The following is a 17,528-nucleotide window of genomic DNA, read 5'->3' as shown; positions in this document are numbered from 1 at the left end:
TTACTGAGAGAACGGTTTGTTTAAACATTTTATTGAAGCCCTTTGTCTACCACCTCAGGTTGTGAATCAAAAATCAACAAGGTTTGGGATGAAGGAAAAAAAAGCTACTCAATGCTTAAAAGCACCTCTGAAACATACATAGAACTAAATTTTCTATGCATAAAAATCCCATTATCTGAAAACCCACTGGACCTTATAGATGTAGAAATAAATTGAATACCCTTCCTGGAACATTTCCAGTCTTGGGCAGCTCCTGCGATCCTGCAGAGCCAGAGAAGCAGACCTAGAAACTGTCAGACAAGGCTGGATATACACTGTGTGTGTCTTGGACATTGTGTCCTAGTGATTTAGAGGATAGTGTGGATAAACAGCAGGAGGGGGGTGGGAAATTGCAAACCTGAAGGAAAGGAGAAGTCTTTTTTGTAATAAGACAATTTGATTTTCCTTAGTACACTTCAAAGGATACCTTTGAAACTGCTAAGAATCTGCAACATTAAAATAGCTCTGGAAGGAGGAAGTTACTGAGCAGAATACTGATGAAGTGGTCAGAAAGACACAGGCCTTAACATGAGACCCTGACAGTTATTCTCATCAGTGTGAAAGGTTTTTCTTTATTAAGGGGAAGATTACATAAAAAGTTGCTAAGGAGAAGATATTCAAGGGTCTAATGTTTTTGCAGCACACCATCTCTTTTGTATTCTGCTCTGCTCTTTTATATTCTGCCCTTTGGGGATGGACAGCAGTCAAGGATGTTTTTGCAGTCTTCTGTGCTTAGTGAAGTTAATTTAGCACAGACATTTTTCCACTCCTTATTAATTTTAATTTTCACTTCTTCATGGAAAGTTTAGCTTTCTTCATGCAGTTTTCATCCCCATATTAGGGCAAGAATTCTGTCTTTGAAAGAAATTAGATCTCTGCCTGGAAATAAATTTTAAAACTTTCTACGTTAGCATGAAAAATGTTGCTGAGATTTTACAGTGCAAACTAAGGGAACTGACATGTTGAGAAGTTGTATAAATAGAACACATTAAGATGGTTTGAGTGTTAGTCATGTTTGTAACTGTATTTATTAGATACTGAATGATGTAGCTGGTCAAATTCTGCCCAGTATAAAACGGTTTACTTTGTGCAGCCATGGTACACAGGTGCACACACAAAAGATAAGCAGAGAACTCTAACAGGAAAGACTAATGGGTAGGACTGGAAAAAAAAACATAACACAGCAGTATGGAAGGACTGGAAAGCCCAAAGTAGAGAAGGGTTTTTGAGAATAGCATGTTAGTGGCACTTAGCTTAGCAGGCCACTAAGATCCCAGTACAGCTACATTTATCTCCTGATGACATCCAAGCTGGGAGATAAAGAAAAATTAATAAATACAAATGATTCACAGAGGTGGGGTATGACGGGGAGACTGACTGCTCACAAGTAGTCCCCAAAAGGTGTAAGACAGCAATTCCAAAACTATCAGTAAGGTTATCAACCTAAGAAGTATGCAGGAAATAGTGAGGAGGACACAAACACCAGTACCCCTTGTCCTGTGTGTCATCCCAGAGCATCCCTGACTGACCTGCTGGACACAACCATCGTGGTGTCCAAGGGCTGGGCTGACTCAGGCATTTTGGTGATTCAGTGTCTGGATACAGGAGTGTCAGTGAATGAGAAGTCTCAAAACCTGTCCCCTCCCAAAATATTTTGCGCTGCAACATTGTTAGAAACAGACACTGCAGAAACAAGCATTACAAGGTCCCATGCACTACCACTGCATTCCTCTTGAAAGAAACAGAAATTATTTTTGTTTCATTAGAATTCCTGCCCTTTAAGTTAGGCAGACCTTCTACCTCATGCTGTATAGCCAGGACACCATCTCCAAGTTTCCCAGTGCTGCATCAATTTTAACAACCACAAAGTACTACCTGGAGTGAGGACAACAATTCTGTATTTTATATCGTTTCTGTGGCTGAATCATTCTCTGTCATCTGTCTGAAGACAACAGTAGAGCACCATTTCTTTAGGATCCTGTGGAACAGAAGTGTAGTTAGTGCAACTGAGTGAATAAGGCTGGAATGATAAAAAGGTGTATGACAACCTTGGGTAGTTGCCCAAAGAGACAGGTAAACTAAAAACCCCTTATACTCTATGGTAAAATCATTCTGATGGGAGGTACTAAAATTTTAAAGTATTGCAGAAATTGTGAAGAACAAACTACAAATTAATCCTTAATGGCTTTAAGGCCATTAAGTGTAGTATTTTTTCAAGCTTAATTAAGGTAGTAGAGTTCTCATGGGGAGAGGGACAGGCAGCTGTCTTCCACAGTTCCAAGTCTATTATGACATTCTTTTGAAGCAAATAACTTGGAAATCTGCTTCATGGTAGAATCCTACTCCTAAATAATGTCCTCCATCAGACTGCTAGGTCAAGTTTTCAGGAGGTATCTTCCTGAGTTCAAATTCTCTGGTACACCACTTCTGTCATACATTGAGGAGCCAGTGTTAGAAATAATAAATTTATTTTATTGTTGCTTTGTAATATAAAATTATTAAATCCGTGATTCCACATAAGGGGCAGTTAAAAAAACCGAGTAAGAGGAATGTAACATTACTAAGTCATATTTTAAAACAAGGACCCACCAGAACATTTTCTAAAAGTCTTTTCCTATGACACTTCCCTTCCACAGCTCCATCTCACAATGACATTTGTGTAGCCTGCTCTGTGACCAGTGCTAGTGTGGCTGGAAAGAATGGTACAGACATTGTCACCCATGTGCTAACATGGGAATGAAACCTGAAAAAAAATGCACAGAGTTAAAAAAAAGCCCTACAGCAGGACATGGATTAAACACTTTCTCTTCTCTCTGGTCTAATTTCACTGAATGGGACTCCTGAGGCAGGGGTGTTCAAGGCCAGGCCAAGGTGGCAGACTTCTTCCAGGCCCAGAGAACATTCTGCACTGCAGGTGGCCTGAGAGAGGAGTACACACACAGGCCCTGGTGCCACTGGACACAGCAGCACTTCCATCAGGTCCCTCCAAGGACACAGATGCTGGCAATGGCTACAAGGACAGTGTGCTAGACTGAGGTGGGATTTCTCACAAAGGAGATACATGATGAGAGACTAGGACACCACTAGGTTTTTCTAGAAAAATAATTACTGTTGAGTATGAAACAAGAGTCCCAAGCAGCTGCTGAGTCTCCAGGCAGCTGGATTAATTTTAAGTATATGCCCTGCTTTATGATCAATCACAGATTCAATTACTCTGTCCTTGCACATGGGAAACCAACAGCGAGTATTTGAAAACAAACCTATCTATACTGGTCTCACTAGTGAACTGTCCAGGGTCTTCCATCCACCAGGAATGCACCAAGCCAATTAACCAAAGGAGGTGTTTGAACAAGATCATCCTTCCCCCACCAGGAAGGGAGATCTCTTTCAAACGTCTCCTTCAGGTCCCTCCAGGAAGACAAAAAAGTGTTTTAAAGGCATTTTACTCCTGCCAGGTGCAGGTGATGCAGTCTCACTGATGAGGATGCAGCCTGCAGCCTCCCCTGGCCTCTCTGAGCTCACTGTCTCAGCGCCATGCTTGCCGGGCCTTGCACCGCCTGCCTGAAGATGAGCTCTTTGAGCTGGTCCAGTTTACTGTCCCTCAGGGCATCCCGAATGGCACTGAAGAAACCAAAGTAGTGCTGGAAGTTGTGCATCATGAGCAGGACACCAGCCAGCAGCTCGTTGGTCACCAGGAGGTGATGGACGTAGGCACGAGTGTGCCTCTGGCAGCAGTAACAGCTGCATCCTTCCAGCAAAGGACCAAAATCATCGTGGTACCTACGGAAGAAGCAATGTTGGGTAACATCAGAGCTAAGAGCCATCCACGCAATAAAGAGTTCCCCTGTAACCATGTGGCTTTTTGCAGGGACCTAAGCCTTAAAGTCCTGAGGTCCTTAATCCAGATTTGCTGACAAATCAGACCAGCACCACTGGCACAAATGACATCAGATATCAGAGACAGTCTGGTTTGGAAGGGACCTTAAAGATCATGTAACTCCCACACCCTGCCATGGTGTGGGACCATGGCTGCTGAAACCCCAAGCCTCCTCATGCCAGAACTTACTTCAGAGCCCATCTAAGTCAGAATAACTCTGACTACATCACAGCTAACAGCAGAGAGAGGCCTCATCTGTGCCTTCCCTGGCAGAAAAGCTGCAGTGCAAGACAGTTATCACACAGTTTACGACAGAGAAAGCCACCAAAACCACAGATTTACTAACCCCACTATTCACAAACCAGTATTCCACTCTACTGTGAGATGCACCATTTCACAGAGAGAGCAAAGCAACACAACTGTCTACTCAGACAGCCTAGAAGCAGCTGTGATCAAGAGAAGGAAGGAAAAGTGGTAACAATGGCCAAAGTTTTTGTGAAGTATCCAGAAATAGCAGAACTGCTCTGCAGCTGCCCAAAAAGAATCAGAGTAGAGGGTCTCCACAGCCTAAATAAAATCTAGTATCTGAAGATGACCCAAGTTAGATGTTGAAGACCAAAGTGATTCCCAGACCAGCTCTGTGAACCTATGGTCTTTCAGCTGAGACATAATTATGACCACAGAATGTTTGTTGAATAAATGATCACAAAACCCCTGGCTCTAGGTCAGGCAAAAAACAGCACTTTTAGAGATAGGCTGCAGCCTGATAACAAGCTAGAATGCTTGCCCAACACTCTCCACTCAGTGTCCAGAAGTACTCTATTCAACAGCTTCATGTTTTATGAAGTCTCTCATCCATCTGCTGACCAGTTGCAAATAAATACAGAGGACTAAAGCATCATATTTATTCATACAGCTGCAGATACTCTCCTCAAAAACTCACGTACTTTTTATCCTTCAGAGATATCTCAAATGGTGTCATTTCTGGGTCAGCTCTGGAGACTTCCTCCTGGTCTTCTTGAGCACCATTCTTCTCCAGGTCCTGGATCCCATTTTGTGGTAAAACTGATTAAATTAAAAACACAACAGCCTTAGAAGAGAGTGCTAGAACAGAGCAAGGGTAGCAACCTTAGAGTAGATATTTCTGCTACTTTCTTGCCAGCTGAAAACTCCTGCAACAAGTTTCTACCTCCTTTTTTCTAGAAAGCAGATATTTTACTTTAATTGCTGTAGATTAGTTAACACAAATACACTTTTAAATGATCAAAACAGCAAGAGACAAGTGAAAATTAATCAACTACAACTAATCAAAAGTTAGAGCTGAAACAACAGTATAACTTTTTGCTGCTCTACTGAGCTGAATTCTTTATAAAATGTCAAAAGTATTTTGTCTGAAGTGCATGCTGAATAGAATGCAATCACCTGAACAAATGGATTTTATTGAGATTTTGTTAGGGTAGACAAGCAACTCATCTGCATTCATTCTATTTTCCATGCTGTGATCACTCAGGGGTTTAGATGCCTCTTGTTTTTAAACAAAAAAAACCCTGGAATCAAAAGAGGCTGGTAGCAGTAATTCAGAAGAGGTGGTTCCATATCTGCCTCTTCAGCATCTATCTTAAAAATAAAGAACCATCTCATAATTTTATAGGTTTGTATTTTTAAAGTTTGTTCTTAAGGAGGAGATATATCCTGAAATACCAATATTACTGTTTGCATAATCCATGCCTACCATGTTTAAAACAGACACACGACAAAACCATTTTACCACATTACTCAGAGCCTTATAATTAAAGAATAAAGTAAGACAAGATAAAGAACAAAACAACAAAGAAGAGGGTTAAAAAATAGCAGCAAGCACAAAGAAATAAGATGTTCTATTCTATTCAGCTGGCTTTGAATTATCCAGGCATGAAAAGCCATTAGGTTCTACCCAAGAGAAAAAATGTGAACTGTTTCCCTGTATTAAAAACATTTAATAGGCCAAAACAAAACAGCTGCTTGAAACACATTTGATAGGTGCTTTAATGGATGATACACATTCCCATCTCACAGTGTAATGAACAGATCATTTTGGTTTTGATATAAACCTATGAATGCAAAGACAGAGAGGAAAAATGCCCAAATAAATGGGAAGCTTCTGACAGCTAGAAAAAAGAACTTCAAAACTCGATTACTGCAACAGACACATATTAATTTAATTCTAGAGAACACTTAATAGGTCCAGCCTTCACTGCTAATGGTAACAGAAAATTTGCCAATGGTGTCAAACTAAAACTCTATTCAGGAGGTGTTTAAGAAATATTTAATCATCATATTTTGGTTAATGAGACATTCAAAGTCCTCAAATTTTACTCAACAGATATCACACCAAAGCACCTTGCCTTCAAAAGCAACACATGGTAGTGGAATCCCACATTTTCCAGTGGCCACTGCACTTATTTCAGGAACAAAGCCCTCAAATACAGATTCCTTCCAGTTATGAATTGTGCTTACCACAATATAAATTCAAAAATGGTAACAAACATCAAGAAGCCTACCTGTTGCTTCAGGAGCTGGATGGCAATCATAACTGAAAACCAAGGCACAGCCTCGCTCCGTCACTTGGAAGGGAAAGAAGCTCTCAAAAATGTCCACTCCCCTTTCAATGCACTCAAGCACCTCATCTGGTTTGCCTACACCATGAATGATTCTGCAGGAGACACACAGGAAGAAAAATCTACAATATTCTGAGCAGAAACAAGCAGGTACCTGAAGGAAAAGACCTCCAGTGTGGCGAGCTCTGCCTGCTCCACAACGGTGTAGATGGACTGAGGTGAGAGATCTCTGAAGGCTGCTCTTGGGGTATAAGGTTTATTGGGGATGCAGAAAGGTCCTGCCTCGAGCTGCCAGATGCAGCACGTGGCGAGGCTTGAGAGGATGGGGAGGGGAGAGACAAAAGGAAGCTCAAGGAGAGGGGGAGTTCCAAGAGGAGGGGAAGATCCAAGAGAGGGGAGGAAGTTCCAAGAGGGCATCTGGCCCCTTGGAGACCCCTTCTCAGGGGGCTTCAAGGTGGGCTGGGACAAGGCTTAGGCCAATGGGGTTACAGGCACTGATGTTTTAGGGGAGGGATACAGGTGCAGGGTGAACCATACATCTTTTGGGGGGTGAGATGAACAGTCCACTTGACCCCTGGACCCATCTGTAGGCAGGGGCATTGTCCGGATAGCTGGGAGGATTGTTCTCATCCTGGCTGTATCATTTATGAATAATTATATTTATCCATCCTCTGTAACACTCCAGGCTATGTGCAGCATATGTGGCTTATCTCTGCAACTGGTAACAGATACCATTCAGAATTCCATGTGCTTCTGCTTCCCCACCTCCAACATATCCAGTACATTACAGGCTTTTCATTATTTGCCCTTTGGAAGGCAGCAATAATCCCTTACTTACTGTGGAAAAACCCCATTCTGTTCACTGTGTTTAAAGTGATTTGTATGTGATTTATTTCACATACACATTAATACCATTAGATTCATCGCATCTGTGCCATAGAACAGATATTTTCCTTACTCATGTTTGTGCCCCCAGTGACACCAGAAACATGGAATCTTTTGCTACCAACTCCCAGACACATGGACCCTTTTGCTTGTTAGCCTTTTAAAAAGAGTCTCAACAGAGACAGCAGTAGATTGCTGGTCAAAGATAAAAGTCCTTCAGGTGACAGACACATCCAATTGCACTTGGAAACTGCCTGAGGGAAAACATACTAATGAAAAACATCATTAGAAAGAGAAAACCTCCTTGCTTTCGTCTTCCCTTTCCTTTACACTCAACCTGCTCAGATGATTTACCCAAGAACGTGGGCTGTAACATCTCCTGAGACATGGTATTAAGAGCCAGGAAGAGCCTGGCTGGATTGCCATCAGTGGTAATAGAAATCCTGCTGGCAGCCAAATTTAGTTGGCAGCTTCACCCAGGGCGGGTGAAGTGTGAGTAGAGCAGTGCCTGCTCTCCTGCAGGTGCATAGGCTGAAAGCAGTAGAAGTTAATGTAGGGCAATGAGGTAAACAGATAATTAGGAAAATATGCAGGGGCTGATAAATGAAGTCACAAGGTGCCATTTTTAGTCACTTTTCTAAGTACTCCAATTAAATTGATGAGCACAGAATAAGGATAGGAGAAGTTTACAGCATGAGTGTTTTGTGTTTCAGGTTCCCATGACAGGGAGAAAATGAAATGCAAAAGTCAAAACAGTAGCTCTGCATATATGATCAAAGCCTTGCTGAAACTCATATGTGCACAGGTAAGGACAAACATTTGTTCTTGCAAGGGTTCCTATGCTACTGGAAAGAAACACAAATTTTATCAAGAGACTTAAGCCGCTTTAGGTACATGAAAGAATTCTTCATGAAGAGTACACTCATAAGATCATTTTCCCATCACACAAAAAGCAGCCACTTCTTGAGTGAAGCAGAAAAAGTGTTTATCTTCTAGAGAATTTCATGCTGAGGAGAACAGAGCTGAAAAACAACTTCTCCAGCCAGAATGGCAAGGGTGATTCAGGAGCAAGGACTGCCTGAAATTCACGTGAGGCACTTCAAGAGTCCCTGGGGCTAACCACCTCTCTTCCTATCAAGGGTCAGAAACACTTGTCTTAACAAGACAAGCAAACTATTTGATAGATGAGGCAGATGCACTGGTAGACTCTGAGGTTAGCTGAGCAGATTGGACTCATGCTCCCAGGGGATCTTTCAAATAGCTCAACCAGACAGGATAGCAACAACACAGCAAGCTTCCTAATTGTCAGGAAAATTCAAACCCCAGGCAACCTTAAGCAAGAACAAGCTGCAACGCCAGACACAGTGCTCTTGCATTTAATTTCCTTTTAAACACCATCAGGTCAGAGCAATGCTCTGCTACTAGAGGGAAGCAGGAACATAATGGGGCCTCAGTCATTCTCTTCAGGAAATGATGAAAAAAGCAACCGTATTATTTCTGTAGCTGTTGCTCAGGTGTCGTGGTTTGACACGGGAAGAGAATTTTTTCCGTAAGGAAGAGGTCAGTTTGGATATTGACCAATTGAAGGTGGACACGCCTCTGAGAACACAGAGGGGTTAAAAGCAGAATTCCCAGGAGAACTCACTCTCTTTAGTTCCAGTCAGTGCGCAGTGCAGCCTCTCCCCTGCCCGGCCGTGGCTGGGTGGGGAGGGGAAGGCCCATGGCCTGACTGAGGTAGGTTGAAGGGTGCAGGGACTGGGACCAGGCTGGCCCCTGCAGATGGAAGGGTGGAGGAAATCTGGGATGTCTCCGTTCCCCCCCCCAGAGTTTCTCTCCCAAGAGGGGGAGAGAAAGAGACATCAGCAGTTTTTGTCAGTTCACTGCGAGGAAGGAGGAGCGGGGGGCCGCAAGGTGCCCAGTGCGTGGGAGATACCGGAGTCTGGCATTGAGCCATCCGGGGAGTTCGGACTTTTAACCCTTCCTTGAGAAATGAAAGCTTTGTGAATTTTTCCTTCCCCTCCTCGGTTTGAAAGAGAGGAAGAGGGACACCTTGGACCCTGGCATGTTAGAAGGAGGAATTCTAGATGGGAGGGGGACAAGGAGTGGCTTTTGGCTGGACTTTTCCGTGTTAGCCACAACCTGAACCAATCTTCTCCTCCAAGAGAGATTGTATTTTGGGAGGATGCCAAGAGTCAAGAGATCTGCTTCAGCTGGGAAAAGACAGAAGTGGAGTGAACAGAGAAAAAGTTAGGGGGTTTGTGATGGTACCCCCTGTCCTCAAAGGAAAGAGAAGAAGATCTCTGTTCTCGGACCCTCAGCCCCAGGGGAAATGGGAAAATGGGGGGGACTGTGGTCCCAAAAAATGAAAAACTGAACTGTTGTTTTTCTCCCCTCTTGGCAGGGCATCCTTAAAAAGAAAAATCCTAAAAGCAGTCTGTCCATCCATGCATTGGTGGTGAGAGCACTGTGCATGGAAAGGAGAAGGGTCACCATGGCAAACTTTTCTCCGGGCGGTGCCATGGAAACACAGGATGTGGAGCTGTGTTTCCTGGGGGGTCTGTGGCACAGGAGAGACTCCTGCCTCCCTCAAAGGGGCTGAGTATTGATTGTCTGGAGGGTGGAAACCTGATTGGGGTCCAGATTATGTCTCACTGTGGTTTGTTGGAGTTGGGTGGTGGGGGGAGGAATGCTTTGCAAGGTTTTAATTTGATCTTTGTGTGTTTTTTTTTCCTTTCTGTTTTTCCTTTTTTTTTATTTTGTAGTAGTAGCTTAATAAAGTTTTTTCCCTGTTATTAAGCTTGGGCCTGCTTTGCTCTGTTCTAGATTCCACTTCACAGCATTCAAGGGAGGGATCACATTTTCATGGTGGCACTGGCATTGTGCCAGTGTCAAACCATGACATCGGGTAAGAACAATCCAGCGAGCTCAGCCCAATAAAGAAAACCCTACACTTCTGAACCACTAGCAAATATCAGTACACATTTTCAAGAAGTCTTTAGTTACTGTTAGTCAGTTATAAGGATCAAAAAGCTGCCACTCCTGTCCAATGCTTGGCATGGGCCTGATGGGCACAGCTAACAACTCAGATATGCAATAAGCCCCACATTGTCCAAGAAGAGAGCACCACTGTATTGGGCCAGCCTGTACCACCCTGGGTAGTGCACAGGCTCAGTGCCTCAGGTCCTAGGACACAGCTGGCAACCAAGATTGTGTAGCAAGCACTAGCTGGTTCTGCCAGCACCCTCTCTGCCATCCACCAGCTTAGGCCAGAGAGAACTGCAAACATTACACTTTTACTGAGAAGTCCCTGCAAAATAACTTGATAATAATGGTTTTGTTCAAGCTGAACTTCAAGCTGAACTAAACCATGGCCTCCAAATGCAAGTAACCCTGATATATCCTACCTGTAACTCTTCCTAAAAACTCTTCCTCAAACCCACAGTATGAGCAAAGCCTGGTGCCAGTTGCAGCTAAAAACTAAACAAGTGTTGAAGACTGCAGCCTGACAATGGTAAAATTTATGCAGCCTGGCAGACACAGAGGTGTGCAATACAGCGATTATTTCCTATGGAGAAACTGCACAGCAGCCTGTAGATGCTCCTCATAATAGGACAGATGGATTTCTTGGGATGTTGCCCACACAACTTACCTTGGTTTATCCTCTGGCAGCTCTGCTGTGACAGAAGCTATCAGTTCCAACTTGGTCTCCTTGGCCATGGCACTTCCCTGGAAGCCATCTAGCAGAAAGCCACCCACAGGCCGCTTGGCAGTCTCTCTGGCTGATCTCAGTCTCTCTTCCAAGATATCTCCACCTTCAATTGCCCCAAACATTACACTTCCTTGTAGTTCCTGTCCCAGGAAAAAGCTACAAGTGTTAGAGCATGCTCTGCCAAAGACATGAAAGACATCTCACAGCCCAGACTTCAGATGCCTTCTACTAAAGCTCCACATTCCCAGGAACTTGCCAGAACCACAGTGTCATCTCATGTAAGACTATTCCCCACCCAACACCGTGAAGTCCATGTGTCAGAAATGGGACTGGTAGAGACAAGAGTCTGCTCCTTGCCTTGACACTAACTCACTGAGAGTTTTGATGCCACTCTTCCCACCTCCCTACACAAGGCAATAACCACACACCATCTTTGTACATGGCTTTGTATGGATGGGGTCTCAGCAATGGATATGTTAGTGCAAAATACAAAGCAAGTGCCATTATCCTGGCTCTCAGACACCAGATGTCACAGGGAATTCCCTTTCAGAAGATAAAAACACCAACTCCTGTCACCTGTTTTCCCTTGTAGTGCAGACTAGTATGCCTCCTTTCACTAATAGGGAGTTTCAAAGCTGCTGGAAGAAATAAAGAATAGCACTTACTAATTCTGTCAAATCCTCCCTCACTTGGAACCAAGGAGACTTCAGAGTAAAAATATGAATAAGAAGATCCCACTTTGCCAATAATAAAATCTAATAAGGTAAGTGAAAGAAATGCATCATAACCCAAAAGCAGAAACAAAAATCCTAAAATGTAGTTCTCCTCAACGAGTAGAGATGAGGGCTGATTCTGGTGCAGAAGACAATTTACTAAAGGAAGGAAGGAAAACTCACTGTGCTACTGGTTATTCCTCACTCTGGACTGTAAGCTGGGCATTCTCTGATATACATGGGACACAACTTCCTACTGCAATTTCCTGGGGCTCGTCCAGAATGCAGTACAGACCAAGAAGCACTTGTAGGGATATTGCCTCAGTATCTTGGGGACCTTACCGGTGATTTTTCTTGCAGCTGAAGGCATATATCCAAGAAAGAAAGTGACCTATCCACAGACTTCTTGGCTCTTTTTCTGCCAGCTTCCCCAGAAATGGTGTCTCCATCAGAGATGCACTGGAACCAGTCTGGCTGGATGGCCCGCTGGATGTCTATGAACTTGGAAGCTGTCATCTCCATGCGCCCTGAGCTACCCCACAGGGACACCGTCTGTACAGGAAGAACAGGGAGGAACAGCAGTTGCAAAGGACAGCTGATCTTAAGGGTGAAAGGAGAGAAGGAATTGGTTTGGTGAAACACCAGCTACTGGAATGTCAGCTCATTAGGTAAGTTTCCCTGGAGCATGGCTCAGACAATCCAGCTGCACTTGACACAAAGGAGATAAATATCTGAACTGGAATTTCTACAATACTCTTTGGTGAAACCATCCCACTCAGCACTGACTTCTCCATCCAAGATAGAGCAACTGGCCTCTCATCACACAAATTAGTGGCAGAATTGGGGGAAAAAAAAAAAGGAGCTTGAATTACCACCAAACTTGTTGTCAAGTAAGCAAAAGCTTATAAAAAGCAGCAAAGGCTGTGATAATACAACCTTCTAGTTTTCTGTACAAAATGCAAACCCAAGAAACTACTTCCTCTTCTGAGCATTTAACTCACACAGCACATATGAATGTATGTGTTTTTATAAACCATGCAGACTGGGAAGAATACAAAATCTTGTTAAGCACTCAATCTTAGAACCCCATGTTATTTTAGGTCCCAAATACAGCAACTCTAGAAGACACTGAAATACCCAAACCGAGCCAATGTAAGGAATGGCACATGCTCATTAGGATTTCACACATGATCTTCCCTGTCTCTTCACATGCTTCCCATCCTGCCAGCACACATGCAACCCCATCTTCCATTGTTATTCTGTGATACCCTCAAAAGAATTTATAGCAAGACAAAAGGATGTGGACAGAGAGGTTATCTTACCTGAACACCTCCAGTCTAGGCTAGCAGATGTCACCATTCAATTCACTACACATTCAGATTCATAAAATGTTCACATTTTAGCCTACTTTGCAGAATCTGTAATCAACCTGTGAGTGCAGTCTGGCCATTGCTTTGGTTGTATTATTGTTAGGCTTTTGAAACTCTGCTCCAAAACTGTAAAGAGGTATTTAAGTAGGTTAAGTAAAAGGCTTGAACCCTTCGGAAGTCAGCTCTTTTCATCTGCAATTCTATTCATGCTTTTTTAAATGAGAAAGGGTTTTCAGCCATCAGAAACAGCATATAGCTTGGAGTGTTATGGGGACTTTTTAGGGCCTGAGGGTATAAACACATTCTAATAGTCTATGCCAGACAGACAGATTAAGCAGAGCAGTTCTCATGTATACTAATTTGCAAATTGAATTGCATCAGCACATGCAAAAAATATGAACAGAAGCCTTTTTTTGGGTCTGATCTCCACAAAGATCCAAAAGGATTGCACAAGTATACCACAAGCCTGTTGTCCATCCATCCATCCTGATTACTTTTGACCTTATCAGCAAATTTCACCAAATTTGAATAAAACCAGAAGTCTCCAGAGTGATAAATTTTTTTGCAAATTTCCAACTAAAAAAAGAGCAACTCCAAAAGGAGTTCCAAAATTTGCATCTACAGAAGAACTGAAACACAGCAGCTGTATGCTTTTCTGCAGCAGCATGTTGTTCAGACAGTATTTGCTGCCTTTACTGTGAGAGCATTAAGGAATAGCTGGTAAAGGCAGGCAGAGGAAAGTCAAGAGTTGTCTGAGCAAAAGGGCAGAGTGTAATCACATCTAGTAACCTTCATTCTGTTCTCGAGAGGAAAAAAGCTGCTTTAATAAATAAAATAGCCCCTCAGCTTAGAGAGCTGAGCATTATCCTGTGATTATTTAAATCCAGCCAGTGCTAGGCTTTCTGGCACAGAGCTTTCTGTCCCATTGCTTTCAAAAAGCTTTCCTCAGTATTTGTCAGCACAGATCCAGCTGCAGAAGGCCTTACAACAAGATGACAGATATCTTCACCAGCTTATTTAAAAAACCCAAAAGTCTCTGAATCAAACACCCAGGTTTAGATTGCTGCTCTAACCTCAAAGCTGCACAACAGTGGGACAAGTTTCAGGTAATTCCTTCCCTGCAGAGAGACAGGACTCAGCCTGGTTCCCAGCAGCAAAGAATATACACTGATAGCTGTCTAGCAGGAGTTATCCTCCTTCACTGAGTTACCTTCCACCAATTGTGGCCATACCCAAAAAGCCCTTGGGACTGACTATATCCAAGCAGGTGCCAGGAGCTCCAGCATGAAGCTGTGTCAGGCAGCAGGCAGTGTGTGGGCTGCACAGCAGTGCGTGTGCCTGTGGCGTGCAACAGGCAAATGTCTGCAACTATGCACCCCTGGATTGCTGAGCCACCCTCCTGCAAAAATTCTGATGTCCTTCCCCTTTGTGGGCCTGTAGCAGGCTGTATGTAAATACCCACACAGGGGGTCAGATTTACTGCTTATCAGTGGCATAAGCATAAGCTTGTACTGCAAATATGCCAAAACACAGGTATTTTCTTTTACTGCCATTTAAACCACAACAGCTGCCAAGTAAGAACATGTGCAGCTTTATTTAGTTATAGGTATGAGCATGTAAATGACAATCCTCTTTGTGCAAGATTTATTTTGCTAATCTTGTGGCTGTCTGAGCACACCCAGAGAGATAAAGAGGGGACTGGCAGATTTGTTTTGGGAATGTAGATGGACCCTTTCAAGTCTTTACAGCTACTGTACCTTGTTAGTGTTGTAGCCAGAGGGGCAGGGAGTCACAGGGTCATGAAGGGAGCAGTAGAGCACAGCATCTGGCATACCTGAAAACAGAGAGACAGATCCAGAGCAGAGTTTCATGAACCAAAGCAAAGCCATGGCAAAGATGTGGTCTGCAGATGTGCAAAAGGGAACAGGGTATTGTCCCCCAACAAATAAATCCATTCTGACGAAGAAAATATTGTTCATCTACCTCTCAGCACCAAATAAGACAGACTTCTTCCCCAGCTTTACTAACTGCCTGGAGAAGAGTACAGCAGCAGGACAAACCATGAAACAACACTCTTTGGTTCTGCAGCCTGCATAGCTGCTTCAGGATTTATCTTTCTTCTTGATTAATACTCCACCTATTAAAATTTTCCAGACCCAGCAGCTGACTCACTTGACTACCCAACTGATATCTAACATTCTGGAGACATCTGACACTTGACACAATCCAAACTAGCAACAGTCTAGAACTTTTAAGGAAGGACAAAGTAGAATCATAGAATGGTTTGGGTTGGAAGGGACCTTAGAGATCATGCCTCAGGGGCAGGGACACCTTCCACTAGACCATGTTATTCAAAGCCCTATCCAGCCTGGCCTTGAACATTTCCAGGGATGGGACATTCACAATTTCTTTGGGCAACTTGTTTGAGTGGCTCACCACCCTCACAGAAAAGGAGAGTGAGAGAACGGATCAACTACACAAATGAGAAATTTATCATCCCTGCTGGACTGGAGGTTTCAAATGTCAGACAGCTAGACAGTATGTCTCTGTGACATACAGCCTTTTCTTCAGAGAAAGTCACTGAAACTGGCAAAGCCTCCAGAAAGTTCCAGATAAAGACATTTTTCAATTTTTCTTAAGGAGTAAATTGCTCCAAGCAGGTATGGTTTATTGAAATGTGGGTGCAAACTTCTTTTGGAAAGCCAAACCATCATTTTTTTTGTATATGTAATGAAATGCATGTCCCAATTTTTATGTGTTTTTTAAGAAACTAAAACAAACAAAACAAGCTTAGGCAACTCATTTTTTTTCTTGCAAAATGTGCTAGATGCCACACAAAGAATTGTCTGTAATTTATAGAAATTACACACATCATGACTGTCTAGCCTAACTGAAGGATTTTTGGCCATACTAGTGACAACATACAATTTCAAGTCTTCCTTAGTGTCACTTTGAGTGAGAAAATCCCTAAATATTCAAAGCCCATATTTTTCTGCTTACTATACTACCTAAACATGCTCTAGTGGGATCCACCTGTATTATCTCTCAGATACACAAGCAAATACTAGTACTTTACCCATAAATTTTGCAGCTCCCTCTTTATACTCCTCCAGGACGTCATGAATTTCTGCCCTGCAATCGAGATATAGGAACACATTAACTAAGCAGACAACTATCTAGAGAGATTGGTGGTTTCATAACCAAGGCTTTTTTTTTTCCATACTTAGGCATTGTCTGACACTGAGCTGGTATTTGCCATCGAGCGATGCCAGTCAGACAGTGAAGCAGGGACAGATGGAAAGAAATGCCAGAGTCGCAGAGCTCTAGAATCACAGCTCACAACCTGGGGCACTCATAGTTCTGTGGCAAAAAAGTAAAGCTTTCACCTGCACTGACCAGGGACCACTGACTTGATGGAGAGCATGAAGCTATACTGTGACTTTTTTGGGAGCATCACTTATGTGTTCACGTTCAACAACTGCACAAGCTTTAACCACGTTAATCTTTCCTTCCGGTTGCAGTTTAACTAGTTTTGAGAGTTAGTTGCTGCTCCAGTTTTACATTAAACATCTTCGGGTATGGAGTACCTACCACCTCTCTGGGCAGCCTGGTCCAGTGTTTCACCACCCTCACTACAAGACATACCCTCTTATAGTTTTAACTCATTACTTCTTATCCTACCACAACAGGCTCTGTTAAAAATCTGTCCCCATCTGTCCTATAATCCTCTTTTAGGTATCAGAAGGCTGGCAAAAGATCTCCCTGGAGCCTTCTCTTCTGCAGGCTGAACACGCCCAAATCTCTCCGTCTGTTGTTACAGGAATGATGCTCCAGCCCTCTGAGCGTCTTTGTGGTGCTCCGAAGGACCTGGTCCAACAGGCGCACATCCTTCCCCCGCTGCGGGCTCCAGAGCCGGATGCAGCACTCTCGGTGGGTGTCACTAGAGCAGAGGGGCAGAATCACCTCCCTGGCCGTGCTGCCCACCTCAGGATGACTGTGAAGTCACCACGACGGGTTTGGCCTAAATACGCTAAAAACCACGCAGCCCTCCAGCTCCCTCCTCCCGTTTCCTACCGCTCGGCAGGGCAGCAGGCCCGGCCGGGCGCGGTACTCACAGGGCGGGCAGGGCGATGTGCGCCACGCCGGGCACGCCGCGCACCTCCCGCAGCGCGTCGTGGGTGAGGTGCGGCGCCGCGCCGGCCCGCGTGTACAGCAGGCAGCCGGGCAGCGCCAGCGCGCCCGCCCCGCCGCGGCCCAGCCCCGCCAGCGAGCCCAGCCGCCCCGCACCCAGCAGCTTCAGCCTCATCACCGCCCCGCGGCGCCGCAGAGGGACGCGGG

At 44.0% G+C, this 17,528-nt stretch overlaps 1 protein-coding gene across 3 annotated transcripts; it reads right to left on the bottom strand.

Annotated features, from left to right (window-relative positions):
• QTRT2 (queuine tRNA-ribosyltransferase accessory subunit 2) lies at positions 1-17,505 on the bottom strand. 3 transcript variants are annotated; one of them, XR_014958332.1, is made up of 9 exons: positions 17,306-17,505; positions 16,267-16,322; positions 14,948-15,024; positions 12,163-12,372; positions 11,048-11,247; positions 6,457-6,608; positions 4,864-4,981; positions 2,629-3,819; positions 1-2,017 (listed from the first exon to the last, which is right to left on the bottom strand). XR_014958332.1 is itself a non-coding variant. In XM_021549022.3 (8 exons), the coding sequence occupies exons 1-8, from the start codon at positions 17,494-17,496 to the stop codon at positions 3,558-3,560; spliced, it is 1,266 nt and encodes a 421-aa protein (XP_021404697.2). In that variant the 5' UTR covers positions 17,497-17,505; the 3' UTR covers positions 1,921-3,557. The 3 variants fall into 3 exon arrangements, 2 of the variants coding, with proteins under 2 accessions (XP_021404697.2, XP_085447586.1); XM_021549022.3 differs by having other exon boundaries at positions 1,921-3,819; XM_085591460.1 differs by lacking the exon at positions 16,267-16,322 and having other exon boundaries at positions 1,921-3,819.
• Between the last annotated feature and the right edge of the window lie 23 nt (positions 17,506-17,528).

This window comes from Lonchura striata, chromosome 1 (assembly GCF_050655825.1).
Source record: "Lonchura striata isolate lonStrDom1 chromosome 1, ASM5065582v1, whole genome shotgun sequence".
Classification (NCBI taxonomy): domain Eukaryota; kingdom Metazoa; phylum Chordata; class Aves; order Passeriformes; family Estrildidae; genus Lonchura; species Lonchura striata.
This window is presented reverse-complemented; position numbering and strand designations above follow the sequence as displayed.

Coding starts and splice junctions, on each gene's coding strand:
- QTRT2 (XM_021549022.3), bottom strand. CDS start 17,496: ATGAGGCTGAAGCTGCTGGGTGCGGGGCGGCTGGGCTCGCTGGCGGGG. Junction 16,323..17,305: donor CACATCGCCCTGCCCGCCCT/GTGAGTACCGCG, acceptor TCTCGATTGCAG/GGCAGAAATTCATGACGTCC. Junction 11,248..12,162: donor AGCTGCAAGAAAAATCACCG/GTAAGGTCCCCA, acceptor TTCCTGGGACAG/GAACTACAAGGAAGTGTAAT.